At 42.0% G+C, this 18,845-nt stretch overlaps 1 protein-coding gene across 2 annotated transcripts in view; it reads right to left on the bottom strand.

The window, feature by feature from the left end:
- phip (PHIP subunit of CUL4-Ring ligase complex) overlaps positions 1-18,845 on the bottom strand; it is a 205,731-nt gene that overhangs the window by 70,988 nt on the left and 115,898 nt on the right. Inside the window, exons 13-17 of one of the 2 annotated variants that reach the window (XM_078399830.1) lie at positions 17,701-17,802; positions 11,656-11,809; positions 8,817-8,951; positions 4,835-4,963; positions 871-1,096 (exon numbers count right to left, since the gene is read on the bottom strand). In XM_078399830.1, coding sequence (XP_078255956.1) covers positions 871-1,096; positions 4,835-4,963; positions 8,817-8,951; positions 11,656-11,809; positions 17,701-17,802 — 746 coding nt within the window. The remainder of the gene's footprint in view (positions 1-870; positions 1,097-4,834; positions 4,964-8,816; positions 8,952-11,655; positions 11,810-17,700; positions 17,803-18,845) is intronic. The other variant, XM_078399831.1, reaches the window with a different exon arrangement.

Genomic DNA, 18,845 nt, shown 5'->3' with positions numbered 1-18,845 from the left:
CTCCTCCATTGTCAGTGAGGACAAATGCAAATAGGAGGAACAGCACCTCATATTTTGCTTGAGCAGCTTACACCTCAGTGTATATTTATTTCTCTAACTTCGAGTAAGCATCCCCTCTCTCTCCATCCCTCCCCCACCCAAATCATTGTACTAGATTTGAAGTCGTCTTGTTAAGTCTCATTGTCCATAACACATTTTCACCTAGCCCATAGCCCGTTTCCTTTATCATCGTTACTTTTTTGCATATCCATCATTCATTTGTTCGAATTCTCTCTATAATCATCATCTATATCTCTTGTTTCCCTTTCTACTGGCATTCAATCTGAAGAAGGGTCGAGACCCCAAATGTCACCTATTCCTTTTCTCCAGAGATGCTGCTTGACCCACTGAATTACTCCAGCTTTTTGTGTCCACCTTCGGTGTAATTTAGAAGGATGAGAGGGGATCTTATCGAAACGTATAAGATTATTAAGGGGTTGGACACGTAAGAGGCAGGAAACATGTTCCCAATGTTGGGGGAGTCCAGAACCAGGGGCCACAATTTAAGAATAGGGGGTAGGCCATTTAGTACGGAGATGAGGAAAAACTTTTTCAGTCAGAGAGTTGTAAATCTGTGGAATTCTCTGCCTCAGAAGGCAGTGGAGGCCAATTCTCTGGATGCAATCAAGAGAGAGCTAGATAGAGCTCTTAAGGATAGCGGAGTCAGGGGGTATGGGGGGAAGGCAGGAACGGGGTACTGATCGAGAATGATCAGCCATGATCACATTGAATGGCAGTGCTGGCTCGAAGGGCCGAATGGCCTACTCCTGCACCTATTGTCTATTGTCTATTAAACCAGCGTCTGCAGTACCTTCCTACTCATTACCGTACCTGTGGCAGAAACACCCATTTGTGGAATGAGTTGATCACCTTTGCAGCTCTCCCGACCGGGTACCAGCCTCTGGTACTTTGTTGGATGAGGGTTACCGTCCACGTCCACCAGGAATGGGGGCGGCATCAGGTGTGGCGCTTGTTGCGTCTGCTCGTCCAGGACATAGTTGTTAGCATCACGAATTAAAGGCCGATAGTCCGTGTGGAAAAACATCTGATCGGAAATCTGCGGCAGGAGATTTCAAATGGTTTCAGCATTTCATTTTGAAGGATTTAATAACATTATTGCATCCAAATTTTTAAAATAAGTAAAAGCTATTAAAAAAAAAACCCCGACAGCTACATATCAGCCTTTTGAAATTTTAATTTAGAAAAGTGAGTGAAGGATATTTTCTTCGCCGGAAAGCCAAACAAATTCCCGTTTCGCTAAAGGAGAATCACAACAGCTAGAGCAAAGTCTTTTATTTACAAGCTTCACTCTGTATAAACAGTGGAATTCATTGCCACAGACGGCTGTGGAGGCCAAGTCAAAGGATATTTTTTAAGGCAGAGATTGAAAGATTCTTGATTAGTACAGGTGTCAGAGGTTATGGGGAGGTTAAGAAAATGGGGTTTGAGGATAGATAGATCAGCCATGATTGAATGGCAGAGTAAACTTCATAAGATCATATGAGATAGGAGTAGAATTAGGCCATTCGGTCCAACAAGTCTATTCCGCCATTCAATCATGGCTGGTCCACCTCTCCCTCATAACCCCATTCTCCAAATATCCATTGATTTGGCACACACAATAAATTCCACCCATAACCTCTGAGACTTACATAGAAAATAGGTGCAGGAGTAGGCCATTCGATGTGATCATGGCTGATCATCCACAATCAGTATCCCGTTCCTGCCTTCTCCCCATATTCCTTGATTCCGTGAGCTATATCTAACTCTCCTTTGAATGCTGATGGCCCAAATGGCCTAATTCTGCTCCTATCACATGAACTTATGAACATCATTTCCTATTATTCCAGTGCATTTGGAAGGAGATAAAATAGGCCTGTGCTTCAACCCCAAAAGTTAACTTTGCTCCCATTTTCACAAATGCTGCCTGACCTGTTGAGTGTTTCATAAGAATAAAAGAAAATTAGAACAGGAGTAGGCTACTTGCTCCCTCAAACCTGCGCTGTTACTCGACATGATTATGGTTGATTTGTCTCAGGCATCATCTCAACTGTGTCTAGTATTTCCTTAATGACCCCAATTTCCCCGATCATCCAATCTATCTATTTCTTCTTTAAATATTCCAAATTACCTAGCCTGTCAAAACCTCCACGGCAGAGAATTCCAGAGATTCGTCACCCTCTGCAAGGAAATGCTCCCATAAACCACTGTTTTAAATGACTATTACACCAGCAATCCTGTAATCATATCCACTCAATCAAAATCCTCTCACAAATGGAAACATCCCCATCCCAGCATACTCTGTTTTTACATCAGATTTTCTACATCAGCAGCATCTGTGGAGGCCAAATCCTTGGTTTTTTTTAAAGCAGAGATTGAAAGGCACTTGAATAGTGAGGGTGTCAAAGGTTACAGCGAGAAGAGGGTTGAGTAGAAAAGATAGAATGGTGGTATAAGAAAATAACTGCAGATGCTGGTACAAATCGATTTATTCACAAAATGCTGGAGTAACTCAGCAGGTCAGGCAGCATCTCGGGAGAGAAGGAATGGGTGACGTTTCGGGTCGAGACCCTTCTTCAGTGATGTCAGGGGGGCGGGACAAAGGAAGGATATAGGTGGAGACAGGAAGATAGAGGGAGATCTGGGAAGGAGGAGGGGAAGGGAGGGACAGAGGAGCTATCTAAAGTAATGTAAAGCAAAGTAATAGAATGGTGGAGTGGACTCAATGGGCTGAATGGCCTAATTCTGCACCTATGACTTCAGAAGTTATCTGTCAACTAAGTTTTCTTTTAAGACTTCCAGCTGGCTATTAGAGTGACTAACTTTTGTTTTGGTTCATCTTCCTACAACATAATTTTAAATTTAGATTTTGTTACATAGAAACATAGAAAATAGGTGCAGGGGGCCATTCAGCCCTTCGAGCCAGCACCGCCATTCTTTGTGATCATCCACAATCAGTAACCTGTGCCCAACTTCTCCCCATATCCCTTGATTCCACTAGCCCCCAGAGCTCTATCTAACTCTCTCTTAAATTCATCCAGTGATTTGGCCTCCACTGCCCTCTGTGGCAGAGAATTCCACAAATTCACAACTCTCCAGGTGAAAAAGTTCCTTCTCACCTCAGTTTTAAATGTACATATATATATAAACATAGCACAAAAAGTAAGGAAATTTGTGTTTGGTAGATTATTTCTTTGTTGTAACAATGCTTCTTGGCAATAAATCTTATACCGTTGGAAAGCCTGTTTATTTCCCTTTTAAATGGTGCCACATTTGTAAGGAACATGCATTTGTGGGATGAGCAGCAGAGCTGAGTATGTGGGTTGCGCCCATGAAAAATCTGCCAAATCTTCTCTGCCAATGCCAAACAGCTTATTCTGCCATTGACTCTTGTTCGGTGTTGTTTGGTGGATTGGATGATTGAAGTCTGAAGAAACAAGACATATTGGCAATTTAACAATTTATTCATTTAATAAACAGGAGCCTCAGTAGCGTGTGGAAGAACCATACACAGCCACAACAGCCTGGCACCTCCTCCTCATGCTGGTCACCAGCCTGGTCACACACTGTTGTGGGATGGCATCCCATTCTTCAACCATCATTTGTCGCAAGTCAGCCAACGTGGTTGTGTTGGTCACTCTGGCACGAACAGCACGCCCAAGCTGATCCCACAAGTGTTCAATGGCGTTGAGGTCAGGACTGCTGGCAGGCCATTCCATCCTCTCCACTCCCAAATTCTGGAGGTAGTCTCTGAGAAACTCTGCTCTGTGGGGGCGAGCATTGTCATCTTGGAGGATAGAGTTCGGTCCCAGACTGTGGAGATATGGGATTGCCACTGGTTGCAGAATCTCATCTCGATATCTCTCTGCATTGAGATTGCCTCCAATGATGACAAGCCTCGTTTTTCCAGTGAGGGAGATGCTGCCCCACACCATCACACTGCCTCCACCAAAAGATGTTACTCTATCGGTGCAGCAATCAGCATAGCGTTCTCCGCGTCTTCCCCACACTTTGACCCTATGATCCAACTGCCGTAGGCAGAATCTGGACTCATCGCTGAACATAAAGTTCCTCCACATGTTCAGGTTCCAGTGCACGTGTTGCCGACACCAGCGCAAACGGGCCTGACGGTGAAGGGCAGTCATGGCAGGCCTCCTGGCAGCCCTATGAGACCGGAGATCGGCTGCGTGCAGTCTGTTCCGAATTGTCTGGGCAGAGAGCCTTCGGCCATATCGTCCTGCAAACCTTGATTGCAAATCTGTAGAAGACAGCCTACGGTTCCTAAGTGCTGACAGGGTGAGGAAACGGTCTTCTTCGGGTGTCGTCTTCTTGGGACGCCCACTTCGCGGCCTGTCTCTGACATCCCCCGTTATATGGAACTTGGCCTTCACTTTGGAGATGGAGAATGCATAACAAACATGGAAATCTTTTTAATGTTGAGACACAAGAGACCGCAGATGCTGGAATCTTGAGCAAAGCACAAAATACTGGAGGAACTCAGCAGATCTGGGGAGTGAATGGCCAGGTTATATTTTGGGATGGGACTTCCTTCAGACCGCCATAACATTGTAATGTACTCTTCTGGCCCCAAGCTCTCTATCCACATTTTTCATTGTATCTCTGTCTCACTTGCACATGACAATAAGCTCGACTTGCCTTGAATCAAACACTCACATAACGAAAAGGTCAAACGATCACATAATCCAAACATTTTGTACTATGTTGTTGATGCAAAGATTTAGAAAATGCTCACATCCAAAACAATTAGTAAAACTATCTTTGTAAAACATCATACCTTGTCATATTTACTACTGGAGCCAAAACCAAAAATAAGAATGTGCCCATGGGAATCCGTACATGCAAAATGCTGCCCGTCAGGGGAGCATTTGCAGTCAAATACAGCCCCATGTCCCTGGCCTTCAATCTGCAAGAAAAACATATAAGGTTTAGGTTTATTATCGTAACGTGTGGTTCAGTAACGTGTGTAACTGAGGTTCAGTGAAAAGTTCTGTTTTGCATACTATTCAATCAAAACAGATAATACTATATATAAATACAATCAAACCAAATTTAAGTACAATAAGTAGAGCAAAGGGAAAAGTACCGAGTACAGAATAAGATACTGTAAAAATAGTAATCAGATTAACACAAAAAATCAAGAAATCCTATATATTGAGCAGGAAGGACACTGACTTCACTATCAGCCCCACTCTGAAATTTTCATATTTTCAATAGAGATAATCACGTAAATTTGAATTAAATACAATATTCCCCCTGAGGAAGAAATACATTTTGCAGTCAAAAATTAAACCACAATAAATCTAAAAGGTGCTTGAAAGGAAAGGCAATATTCTACAGCAATGGAATAGGGTTCATTTCATCCTTTAAATATTAAGAGCCAATTTTATTATGTGGGCAAAAACACAAAACTCTCATTAAATGCATCCCTAAGGCTACTCGTTTAGAATGGGGAGAACAAAACATATAGTATTACAACTGCATGAATTATACTAATCATTCTCACGTGTCTTGACTTCTTTAAATAGAACTGGGATTTCACAATTACTAAGTCAATGCTCTGACATCTATCATTTTACAAGGGAAAGATAGATCAGCCATGATTGAATGGTGGAGTAGACTTGATGGGCCGAATGGCCTAATTCTGCTCCTTGAAGCTATAAACCTATAAATATTTGGAGATGTGAAAGATTTGCTTCAAGAACGACTGCATTGACACACCCTAAGGTCTGTAGAATGTGAGATAATTTAAAGCAAGAGTACGTTTCAGAGAGAAATTTTGCAGCTCAGCTTCTCATTCATTGAATGCCTCACTGGTGGGCTCCCATGCTCCTCTTCAAGATGCACACATCCTGACTTGAAAATACATCGGCCAAAACACCAATCTCATCTCCCAATAATTGTACATCTTCTGCTATTGTTAATTTGGTGCAGTTAATATCAGCAGAGAAGCCAAATATTCTGTATAATTGCAATCACAACCTGCCTGAAAATATCGCTCTTGGTTGAAGAAATTCTGTTTCAGCATTATATATGATACATTAAAGAAACGGGTGAAATTATTATGGGTAACAATGAAATGGCAGAGGAGTTGAACAGGTACTTCGGATCTAAGGAAGACACAAACAATCTCCCAGATGTACTGGAGGACAGAGGATCAAGGGAAACAGAGGAACTGAAAGAAATTTGCATTAGGCGAAAAATAGTATTGGGACTGAAGGCTGATAAATCCCCAAGGCCTGATAGTCTGCATTCCAGGGTACTCAAAGAGGTGGCTCAAGAAATTGTGGACGCATTGCTGATCATTTTCCAATGTTCAAAAGATTCAGGATCAGTTCCTGTGCATTGGAGGGTGGCTAATGTTATCCCACTTTTCAAGAAAGGAGGGAAAGAGAAAACGGGGAATTATAGACCAATTAGCCTGACATCGGTGGTGGCGAAGTTGCTGAAGTCAATTATTAAAGAGGTAATAATGGGGCATGTGGATAGCTGTGGATTGGTCCAAGTCAGCATGGATTTATGAAGGGGAAATCCTGCTTGACTAATCTTCTGGAATTTTTTGAGGATGTGACAAGTAAAATAGACGAAGGAGAACCAGTGGATGTAGTGTATCTAGAACTTCAGAAAGCTTTTGATAAAGTATCACACGGGAGGTTGGTGAGCATAATTAGAGCACATGGTATTGGGGGTAGGGTATTGACATGGATAGAGAAATGGTTGGCAGACAGGAAGCAAAGAGTAGGAATAAACGGGTCCTTTTCAGAATGGCAGGCAGTGGTGAGTGGAGTGCCACAAGGCTCGGTGCTGGGGCCGCAACTATTTACAATATATACTAATGATTTGGATTATGGAATTAGAAGTAACACTAGCAAGTTTACAGGTGACACAAAGCTGGGTGGCAGTGTGAACTGCAAAGAGGATGTTAGGAGATTGCAGGGTGACTTGGACAGGTTGAGTGAGTGGGCAGATGCATGGCAGATGCAGTGTAATGTAGATAAATGTGAGGTTATCCACTTTGGCGGCAAGAAAAAGGAGGCAGATTATTATCTCAATGGTGTCAGATTAGGATAAAAGGAAGTGCAACAAAACCTGGGTGTCCTTGTACATCAGTCACTGAAAGTAAACATGCGGGTAAAGGAGGCAGTGAAGAAAGCAAATGGCATGTTGGCCTTCATAACGAGAGGGTTTGAGTATAGGAGTAAAGAAGTCCTTCTGCAGTTGTATGGGGCCCTGCTGAGACCACATCTGGAGTATTGTGTGCAGTTTTGGTCTCCTAATTTGAGGAAGAACATCCTTGCTATTGAGGCAGTGCAGCGTAGGTTCACGAGGTTAATCCCCGGGATGGCGGGACTGTCACATGAGGAAAGGTTGGAAAGACTGGGCTTGAATTCACTGGAACTTAGAAGGATGAGAGGGGATCTTATAGAAACGTATAAAATTATAAAAGGACTGGACAAGCTAGATGCAGGAAAAATGTTCCCAATGTTGGGGGAGTCCAGTGTAAGGCCACAGTCTAAGAATAAAGGGGAGGCCATTTAAAACTGAGATGAGAAATAACGTTTTCACCCAGACAGTTGTGAATTTGTGGAACTCTCTGCCACAGAAGGCAGTAGAGGCCAATTCACTGGATGAATTTAAAAGAGAGTTAGATAGAGCTCCGGGGGCTAGCAGAATCAAGGGATATTGGGAGAAGGCAGGCACGGATTACTGATTGTGGATGATGACCCATGATCACAACGAATGGCGGTGCTGGCTTGATGGGCCAAATGGCCTACTCCTACACCTACTTTCTATGTTTCTATATTTCTATAATGTAAATGCATCTAAAATCAAAAGATATGATGTCCTTTGGTGCTGGCGGTCAGAAAATGTGTTGGTTCGATTTCAACCTTATTCGTTTGCCATTGCTCACAAGTCCGCTTTACAAAGACAGCTTTAGTGTGCAAGAACAAGAACAAGATCAGGCTTTATATTATCCTGCCCCATCATGCAGCGTGGACATGAATAAAAAAAGTTCCTTCGAAGAAGTCCTGGGGTACTCAATCAATCATTGAAGTCAATACTTTCAGAAAAAACAGAAAGAATAAAAGACTTGTTTTTTTAACCGCAGCTTTTTTTGGTAATATTTTGCCAGATATGCACTAATCTGCAAACAGCATTGTGTTTTTTTTTAAATAACCATGCTGTTTTGTATGGAATGATCATCTCCTCAGGCTTTTTTCTACATAATAATGACATCATGGACAAGGTATATTTTATAACAACCAAGATAGACAATTAAAAAAACCTCAAAGCAAAATATTTGTAATAAAGGTAGTAAGTTAACAGATTACATCTCTAATGCTTAAAAATCGTTAAAAACAATAATGATTTTAATTAGAAATTTAAAAATGGGAATGGGTGGCACGGTGGCGCGGCGGTAGAGTTGCTGCCTTACAGCGAATGCAGCGCCGGAGACTCAGGTTCGATCCTGACTACGGGCGCCGTCCGTACGGAGTTTGTACGTTCTCCCCGTGACCTGCGTGGGTTTTCTCCGAGATCTTCGGTTTCCTCCCACACTCCAAAGACGTACAGGTATGTAGGTTAATTGACTGGGTAAAATGTAAAAATTGGCCCTAGTGTGTGGAGGATAGTGTTAATGTGCGGGGATCGCTGTGCGGCGCGGACTCAGTGGGCCGAAGGGCCTGTTTCCGCGCTGTATCTCTAAAATCTATAAAAAAATCATATTTGCAATATATTTAGAAAACAAATGTTTGTACCATATTGAAATATGATCGAATTTTCACTCCTCTTACTAGGTCCCAAACTATCACATTGCCATCATGTCCTGCAGAGAAGAGAACTCTGGGATCAAAGGGGTGTGGTTCGAGTACAAACACTTCATCTTCATGCCCCTGCAACAACATAAATATCACATTTTTAATAATCAGCAATACAGGAACATTTACATTGTCAAGCTCATTCCAAAAAAAGTCACACCAATCAACATTTCTGTTCCTGTTGAAGATGCAACATGAAGGATTGTTTCAAGTCAAAAGCAACTGTAAGTGCGGGAGTTTGGAACAAAAACAGAATGCAAGAATAAGTCAGCAGATAGACACAAAATGCTGGAGTAACTCATCCGGACAGGCAGCATCTCTGGAGAGAAGGGATGGGCGACATTTCGGGGTTGAGACCCGACTCAAGAAGGGTCTTGACCCGAAACGTCACGCATTCCTTTTCTTCAGAGATGCTGCCTGTCCCGCTGAATTACTCCAGCATTGTTACTGACTTAAGGTCATAAGTGATTGGAGCAGAATTAGGCCATTCGGCCCATCACGTCTACTCTGCCATTAAATCATGGCTGATCTATCTCTCCCTCCTAACCCCATTCTCCTGCCTTCTCCCCATAACTCCTGACATCTGTACTAATCAAGAATCTATCTATCTCTGCCTTAAAACATCCACTGACTTCTGTGGCAAAGAATTCCACAGATTCACCACCCTATTCCACAGATTCTTGTGTCTATCTTTGGGGTAAACCAGCATCTGCAGTTCTTTCCTACACCAGAAGTCAGCAGGTCAGGCAGTATGCGTGAAGGCAAAAGGTACAAGTCAACGTTTCGGTTCCATAACCAGCATCAAGACGTGCTATCATACCTATCTTTGTACCATGAGCAAACTTAGCCATGTACCTTTAGTCCTTTCATGCAAAACATCCACTCCAAATACAGTGCTTCACTGGTCCTTCTTTATCCATAGCAGGCTACATTCTTCAAAAAACTCCAGTAAATTGGTGACACATGACTTGCCTTCCACATGTCAAATTTGACTGATAACCTTTGAATTTCTCTAAGTCCCCTTCCATAACATCTTTCATGCTAGCTTCTAACATCTTCCCAATTACCGATGGTTTTCCCAATGGATTATTTTCTCTGGAATACCGGAGACTGAGAGAATTCCACAAATGTTGGCCTTCATAACGAGAGGATTTGAGTACAGGAGCAAAGAAGTCCTTCTGCAGTTGTATAGGGCCCTGGTGAGACCACATCTGGAGTATTGTGTGCAGATTTGGTCTCCTAATTTGAGGAAAGACGTCCTTGCTATTGAGGCAGTGCAGCGTAGGTTCACAAGGTTAATCCCCGGGGTGGAAGGACTGACATATGAGGAAAGATTGGAAAGACTGGGCTTGTATTCACTGGTGTTTAGAAGGATGAGAGGGGATCTTTTAGAGACGTATAAAATTATAAAAGGACTGGGTAAGCTAGATGCAGGAAAAATGTTCCCAATGTTGGGGGAGTCCAGAATTCAATTTTCAATGTCCAACTAATTCTGGGATATTACTCGTATCTCGCTGATAACCACCCCAAAATAACTGTTTAATTCATCTGTCATCTCCTGATTTCCCTGATTTCCAGGGCGGCATGGTGGCACAGCAGTAAGAGCTACTGCCTTACACCACCAAAGACCCAGGTTCGATTCTAACTACAGGTGCTGTCTGTACGTTTAAATATTCTCCCCGTGACCGCGTGGGTTTGCTCCGGGTGCTCCGGTTTCCTCCCACACTACAAAGACATACAGGTTTGTAAAAATTGTAAACTGTGCCTCGTGTGTAGGGTAGTGTTAGTGTACAGGGATCACTGGTTAGCGTGGACTTGGTGGGCCGCAGGGCCTTTTCCCCTGCTGTATCTCTAAACTAAACGAAACATTATTAAGTCTCCAGAAACAATTTCTACAGGGCTCATGCTCACCCTTCTAAATATGCACAGAAACTTCTATAAAATGCTAATGTTTCAGGTTGACAACCTTTTGCAAAATGTGAGCAATATTTTTTCGATTGTTGCCCTCTGTTTTGTACCACCCTACAATGGACTTTTCTGGCAGAAGTGGACTTCCATATATGCGAAGAAGATGTCCAGCTTTGAAATCAAACCAATCTAGGTTCTTTGAATTTGCCCACATTAACATCAAAATATGGTCATATGGTCATAAGGGGTAGGAGTAGAATGAGGCCGTTCGGCCCCTAAAGTCTACTCCGCCATTCAGTCATGGCTGATCTATCGCTCCTTCCTAACCCCATTCTCCTGCCTTCTTCCCATAACCTCTGACACTTGTAAAATATGGATAGATCAGAAGAATCAAAATGGCAGACAACTGTGAGGACTTTAAAAATGAATAGATTAGCCAAGTAATAACATATAAATGAAAACAAGAGGAAACCAAAATGAGTAAAGGGAAAGCACTTTGATTTGTAAAGGGGAACTGGGGATATGGTGAGAAGGCAGGAGAATGGGATTGAGAAGGAAAGATAGAATAGTCATGATTGAATAGAAGAATAGACTTGATGGGCCAGATGGTCTATTTATGTTCCTATAATCTATGAAAAGAAATAAAGTGGTAGGACCACAGAGAAGATGAAAGTAGACCCCTAGGAACATCTAAAGAAGTTATGAATGAGCAACTACTCAAGATAATAAGTTTTGAAAACCTTTCCCCTTCACAACAAATGACTTTATGTCATGATTAAGACACGGATCATTTTCATTCGTCGAAACAAATTCAAACCTTCTGCTAATTTCCTTGATTATTTTATTTCAAATTAATAATGCAGTTTCTTACCATTAAATGATGTATGAGTTGACCAGTGCAGGAGTTCCAAACCTTCAATGTTAGGTTATTGACAGCTGTAATAACTGTGCTATCATGCCTATCCCATGCCACCATAGTTACTTTCAGCTTGTTCACTTTGTCTTCCAATCCTTGTGGATTATGCCTAGCAAAAACAAAAAGACATTACATTACCCAAAACAATTTGCATTTATTTGCACCTCATCATGCCTAAAGAATAGCTCAAAATGGATTCATATCATAACCCAGAGTTACTCCAGCATTTTGTGTCTATCTTCAGTATAAACCAGCATCTGCAGTTCCTTCCTACGTATTCATATTATATGCAGTCTTTGAATTCCAGTGAACTTGAACCAAGGTACTACAAAACAACAATGTTGGTTTATACAAAAGGACACAAAGTGCTGGAAGAACTCAATGGGTCAGTCGACATCTCTGGAGAAAGATGATAGGTGATGTCACCTATCCATGTTCTTCAGTGATGCTGCCTGACCCACTGAGATACTGTAGAACTTTGTGTCCTTTTGTGTAAACCAGCATCTGCAGTGCCTTGCCTCTAAATGTTGGTATGTATAATAGGGTGATGCAAGGAGAATTTTGTTATCTGCAAACTATGCAGATGATGGTGAAACAATCCAAAAGGAACAAAGGAGGAAGCACAAAAAAATCAGCTTTTCCTTGATACGGCATTGGAGAGTCAATTTCAGCTCAATCCTAACAAGGAATTCAAGCCCCCAACCTATTTACCAGAAATGACAGTGTTTCCAAATTCAGTAAACAGCGATAGTCACCAAATTATTAAATACATTACAATTCTTAAATGGGTTAACACTAACTCGCATCATCTACCCGTTCTCATTAGCAAATTTCAGATGAACTAATATTAATCCACAGGATTTGGGATTCAGAAGATAAAATATTTGTTCATTGTCCCTATAGTTATGTCTTTAAGGTGGATTGCAAAATGACATATAAACAGCAATAAATAAGTTATTTAGTCTGTCTCAGTTCTAAGTGACGAAGAAACAAACATATTTCTGATGTGTGCGGTGAATATGTAGCAATCTGTCAACCAAAATTATATAAGGGGTCCATGCACAGAATCTTGGGAGTATCATCAATAATTACTGACATTCATCTGAAATGTAGTCATGGACACTCTGCTCCCTTGTGTTTTCACAAGTTATTTATTTACACACATTACACAATTAAATGTATTAAGATGCATCTCCATTTGTCTAAGAGGCATTTAAATTTAGGATGTTGCCCTGGCTTTACATTGCGACATAAGTGGGTCATTTTTATGAAGACAACCATGTCAAAAGTGCCTTTCTCATCTCGCCTCTCCCTCACATAAAGGCCCTTGATAGCCTATCTAGCTGCAGTTAGTTTACAACCCAACACTGCAATATCCATTCAATTCCACTTTGTGATATCTAGAAGAAACCACAATGATGAGGAAGAAATTTTGCGCAAGCATTACCAAGGCTCCTCTCCACCCTCTAAATTTTAAACATAGTGCATCAAGAATATCTCATTTACCTACGAACCTTGTATTTTCAAGTTGTGATTCAGCTCCTCAGTTAATTGATTGCTTCTGGTTCATTAATTAGAAGATGGAAATGCATCACCATAGTTTTTCATTCACAGCAACAATTTATTTTTAACATCGTAACTCTGATACATTATGCTAAGATCATTATCCATCAAAATTTGACTGAGTTACAGGAGGAGTAATCAGGCCAGAAGCAGTAGGATTTATGGAGCAACACGAAAGGCAAGAGCTGGAGAGGCAAAGTAATTTATGGGGTGTGGGTATGGGAGGTAGGGAGGGTGGGAGAAGCTGGGATGAGGCAGCGCAATTGCTGAACTTCAAGTGAAAGAAGCTGAAGGCCCAGCCAACACTGGTGAACTGATTAGAACCAAGGACACAGAAGGGGCCAGAACAGGGAAGAACCAAGAGGTTGAAAAGCAGCAATTTGAAGGTGAGCAACGATCTGACAACTGAGAAGCGAAGCCAGCCTGAATTGGTTACCACAGATGTAATAAGTTCATAAGTTACAGGAGCAAAATTAGGCCATTCGGCCCATCAAGTCTACTCCGCCATTCAATCATGGCTGATCTATCTTTCCCTCTCAACCCCATTCTTCTGCCTTCTCCCCATAACCCCCGACACCCGTACTAATCAATAATCTGTCAATCTCTGCCTTAAAATGGAAAAATGAAAAATAACGTTTCAAAGTCCTTTCACAGAAAGAACTGTGTTTCGCTGATGAACAAACATACCAACATGAAATCAATGCAAAGATAGGAAAGTGGAAAGTGCAATGATCAGGTTAAAAGAGGAGAAGGTTCAAGGGGCTTTTTAATAGCTGAAAAAGACCAACAATCAGAACAATAATGGGAAACATTGTTTAGTTGGATAAATCTGAGGAATGGAAGATGTGTTCAAATAAACAACTGGGCCTGTTGATGCCAGGTAAAGGAGCCTGCTAAAGGATGCAGAACAAAACAAGAGACAGATCTAGGGTAATCGTTCATAGTTTGTGAAAGATGCACATGCAATGAGTTTACAACAGTGAATGGTAATAGGTGTAATAAAGGACAATTAAATGCAAACTAAAATTACACACACAGTAGTATAAGAAAATAACTGGAGATGCTGGTACAAATCGAAGGTATTTATTCACAAAATGCTGGAGTAACTCAGCAGGTCAGGCAGCATCTCGGGAGAGAAGGAATGGGTGACGTTTCGGGTCGAGACCCTTCTTCAGACCTTCAGACTCCTTCAGTCTGAAGAAGGGTCTTGACCCGAAACGTCACCCATTCCTTCTCTCCCGAGATGCCGCCTGACCTGCTGAGTTACTCCAGCATTTTGTGAATAATTACACACAGTGTTGGCACAGATATAATTGGAAGATTCCCCAGATTCTCCTGCATGACGAAGAATACTTCCGCTGTGGTGAGAGCTATGGTTCAATCAGTGCTGACCTTTTCCATTTGCACCTTTGCAATAGCAGGATTACGAAGAATTCTTCTGCCCTCTGAAACTCATTACATGGTGGTGTGCAATCCAGACTGAGATTTTTAAATTTAGAAATACAGCGTTGACTTTGGCCACCGAGTCCATGCCGACCAGCCATGATGGTCTCCTCAAGTTATGTCTACTTTGAATAAATTCTCTTCCTCTCTCCGAAGAGAGCTCTGGTCTTTTCCTACTCCCAGTCCACCACCCCTACTTTCAGTCTGAAGAAGGGTTCCGACCCGAAACGTGACCTATTTGTTTTCTCTTGAGATGCTGCCCGACCCGCTAAATTGCTCCAGCGCTTTGTGTCTATCTTCGATATAAACCAGCATCTGCAGCTCCTTCCTGCACAAAGATCCTCCACCAATCTGTACGCACCATCTCCCAATCTCTGACCTTCAAGATCCTGGGTATGACCCTGGAAAATGTGGATTGCTTTCCATATTTCAAGACCAATTTCCCAAAAAAGGCAGACAACGCTGATAAAATCCACACTACTGTTTCCGTGCTGTATGAATCTATAACTTATTTCCATCACAGAGCTTTGAACTGTACGGCACAGGAACAAGCATTTCAAGCCACAATGTCTGCACTGAAAATGATGCCAAGATATCTGCTTGGGACAGAATTCATATCTGAACACCAGATATGACAGAACACCACCATCGTATCCGTCTCCACCACCACCCCTAGCAGCCCGTTCCAGGCACCCATCGTGTAAGTCAGCACCACCGTTGGTCAACTGAAGAAAAAGCAAGTCCTTAAGCAAGTTCTAAATCAAGTCCTTAAACGTTGCTGAAGATAGACACAGAGTGCTAGAGTAACTCAGTGGGTCAGGAAGCATCTCTGGAGAAAAAGGAATAGGTGACGTTTCAGATCAGATCCTTTCTTCCGACCCGAAACGTCACCTATTCCTTTTTCTCCAGAGATGCTGCCTGACCCACTGAGTTACTGCAGCACTTTGTGTCTATCTTCGATATAAACCAGCATCTGCCGTTCCTTCCTACTCCTTAAACGCTGCACCATTTCGTGGTGAGCCAAATAGTAATGATCCATTTCCTCTCCATCTGTTTTGCAAATATGGATAATGTTTAACTAGCATACTGAAGAACCATAGAAGAACCACCAAAGCTGCCTCCACAACATCTCCCTAATCCAATGGTCAGAAATGCAAACCAATGACAGTGTCAAGCTCCAAGACACACTCAACCAGATCTGGCGGGTAGACCTTATCACCAGCATGCCTGACACCAGACGCTAGATACGATAAATCTCCGCCATCATGGCAAACAACTCTCTGGAGCTTAGAGGAAATATTTCAATGGCATTCTCAGCCAGGTGGTTTTGAAATTAGTTCTATTTGTTTGTAACCGGCAGAATTTTTATTGAACACTTCTTACTTTATCTTGCGTCTTTCAGCATTTCCTATCAAATCTGCTCTGACATAAGTCGTTCCTCTGTCCGTCTCTTCCCCTCCCCCTTTCCCAGATCTCCCTCTATCTTCCTGTCTCCACCTATACCCTTCCTTTGTCCCGCCCCCCTGACATCAGTCTGAAGAAGGGTCTCGACCCGAAACGCCACCCATTCCTTCTCTCCTGAGATGCTGCCTGACCTGCTGAGTTACTCCAGCATTTTGTGAATAAATACCTTCGATTTGTACCAGCATCTGCAGTTATTGTCTTATATTAAGTCACTGGATATCATTTTAACTTAACATCTGAAGCAAACATTGCACGTTGAAATAGAAACCTTTAACGGGGTCATTCCCACTACAACATCGTCATAGGGCTCCACCAATTGACAGTGAGGTTTGTTAGATGCTCAGCTCTCAGTCTACGACTCTGAAGGTACCCACACCCATTTCTTTCATGTTCCTGCGCAGCATTTCAATGAAAGCCCCCAAACCAAGAAATGGCAAGGTACTGGATGCATCTGAATCATTTTTCAACAGAATAATAGTCATAATCACCCTTTAACAGTCAATAGATCAGTTCTGTTTTGGTTCAGTTTATCACAAGTTGCTCTGTTTAAATCCTCACATCTAACAGTGTGAAAGTAGCTTCATCAGAAAGACTGGAGTAATTCAAGGCAGTGGCTCACCACCACCTTTTCAAAAGGAATCAGGGCTGAACAATGAATGCAGGCCTCATCAGAAATGTCCAGACCCCAAAAATATTGAATAACACAACTTTTATATTTATTTTTCTCCTTACAGCTTAAAGTCATATTTCTTTCTAGTTTTCCTTTTTTATTTTTCTCCTAACACCCTACAGGCATAGTTTCTGAACAAGTATTTTTACTTCAATCTCCAGCATATGATGGAATTAATTATTAATGCCCAGCATCATCCATGACAAAGACAATTGAAAGTGGTCTAAACTGGAAAGAATACAGCAAATATTTACGAGGATGTTACCAGAACTCGAGGGCCTGAGTTATAGAGAAAGCTTGGGCTGGCTAGGACTTCATTCCTTGGAGTTCATCAGGCTGAGGGGTGATCTCATAGCGGTATATAAAATCATGAGGGGAATAGAATAGGTAGGGTGAATCCACAGAGTCTTTTATCCAAGGTAGAGAAATCAAGAACCAGAGGACATAGGTTTAATTTGAGAGGGGAAAGATTTAATAGGAACCTGAGGGGGCAACCTTTTCACTCAGAGAATGGTGGGGTATGTGGAATGGCCTGCCAGGGAAGCTCAACTATCCCCTCCGACAGCTCATTCTGTACACCCAGGTACGGGAGTAACATTTAAAAGACACTTGGGCGCAGGTGTTGGCTGGTGTGGGAAAATTGGGCCGAAGGGCCTGTTTCCACACTGTATCACTCTATGATTATATGAAAGGTTTAGGTGTACCTAGGTACATGTGACAATAAAGTATCATTGAATTGATAGAGGGATTTGGGCCAAATGCGGTCAAATGGGACTAGCTTAGATAGTGCATGAACGAGTTGGGCCAAAGGGCTTTTCCACTTGCTGTATGGCTCACTGACTATGGTTCTGATCACTCACCCAGCAGGCTTGACCGCCATGTCCAATAGAATGCTCCTCCACTCTTGCCGACAGAACTGCCAGATCCTTGCTGTTCCGTCACGACTTCCGCTAACAAACCTACTGAGAATCAAAACGTCACTTGTAATATTATAGATTATCATATAAGTTTGGAAAGCAAACACATAATTGCACTGAGAAAACACTGTCTGACACCAAATGTATCAAAAAGGAAAAATTAACAATTTGAGGGAAGCCATCAGCTATCAGTGTTTGGAAAGGGTAACGAATCTTGATTCAAAAGACTCAATAAAGAACAGTAAGAAACCATAAATACGGACTTTACTTTGACCATTCGATGATGTGGCAAGAGGACACAACTATCCATTAGTCACAAAAATTAGAGGGGAGGGTGAAAAAATTATTTTCATGAAGATAGCATCAGTCTGAAGAAGGGTCTCGACCCGAAACGTCACCCATTCCTTCTCTCCTGAGATGCTGCCTGACCTGCTGAGTTACTCCAGCATTTTGTGAATAAATACCTTCGATTTGTACCAGCATCTGCAGTTATTTTCTTATACTAGTTAGGTTATGGAATTCTTTACTTAAGAGTATTTAAGCAGGCCATAATCACTTCTACCAATGAATTGATGAGTGCTTAAAAAGTAGGAATATTAAAAGCATCAAAGTGAAACATCAAAGTGCGATCAACTATGGTCTGGAAGGATATTTATTCTCTATTCAATGCAGCCAACCAAAAGCACCAGGCACCCAGGTTCGATCCTGACTCTGGGTGCTGTCTGTACAGAGTTTGTATGTTCTCCCTGTGACCACGTGGGTTTCCCTCCGGTGCTCTGGTTTCCACCCACACTCCAAAGACGTACAGGTTTGTGGGTTAAACAGCATCTGTAATTTATCCCTAGTGTGTAGGGTAGTGTTAATGTATGGGGTGATCGCTGGTCAGCATGGGCTCGGTGGGCCAAAGGGCCTGTTTCCGTGCTGTATTTCCAAAGTCTAAATGGTAGGAATATTAAAGACAATAACGTGAATCCTCACAGTGTGATCAACTATGGTATGCAAGGCTATTTATTCTAAGAAAAATGGCAATGCAGACAACCAAAAAACCTGCAGATTCTGTAAATCTGAAATAAAAGCACAAAACATGA

This window comes from Rhinoraja longicauda, chromosome 5 (assembly GCF_053455715.1).
Source record: "Rhinoraja longicauda isolate Sanriku21f chromosome 5, sRhiLon1.1, whole genome shotgun sequence".
Lineage (NCBI taxonomy): Eukaryota > Metazoa > Chordata > Chondrichthyes > Rajiformes > Arhynchobatidae > Rhinoraja > Rhinoraja longicauda.
Note: the sequence above shows the minus strand (reverse complement) of the source record. Positions and strands in the feature narration are given on the sequence as shown.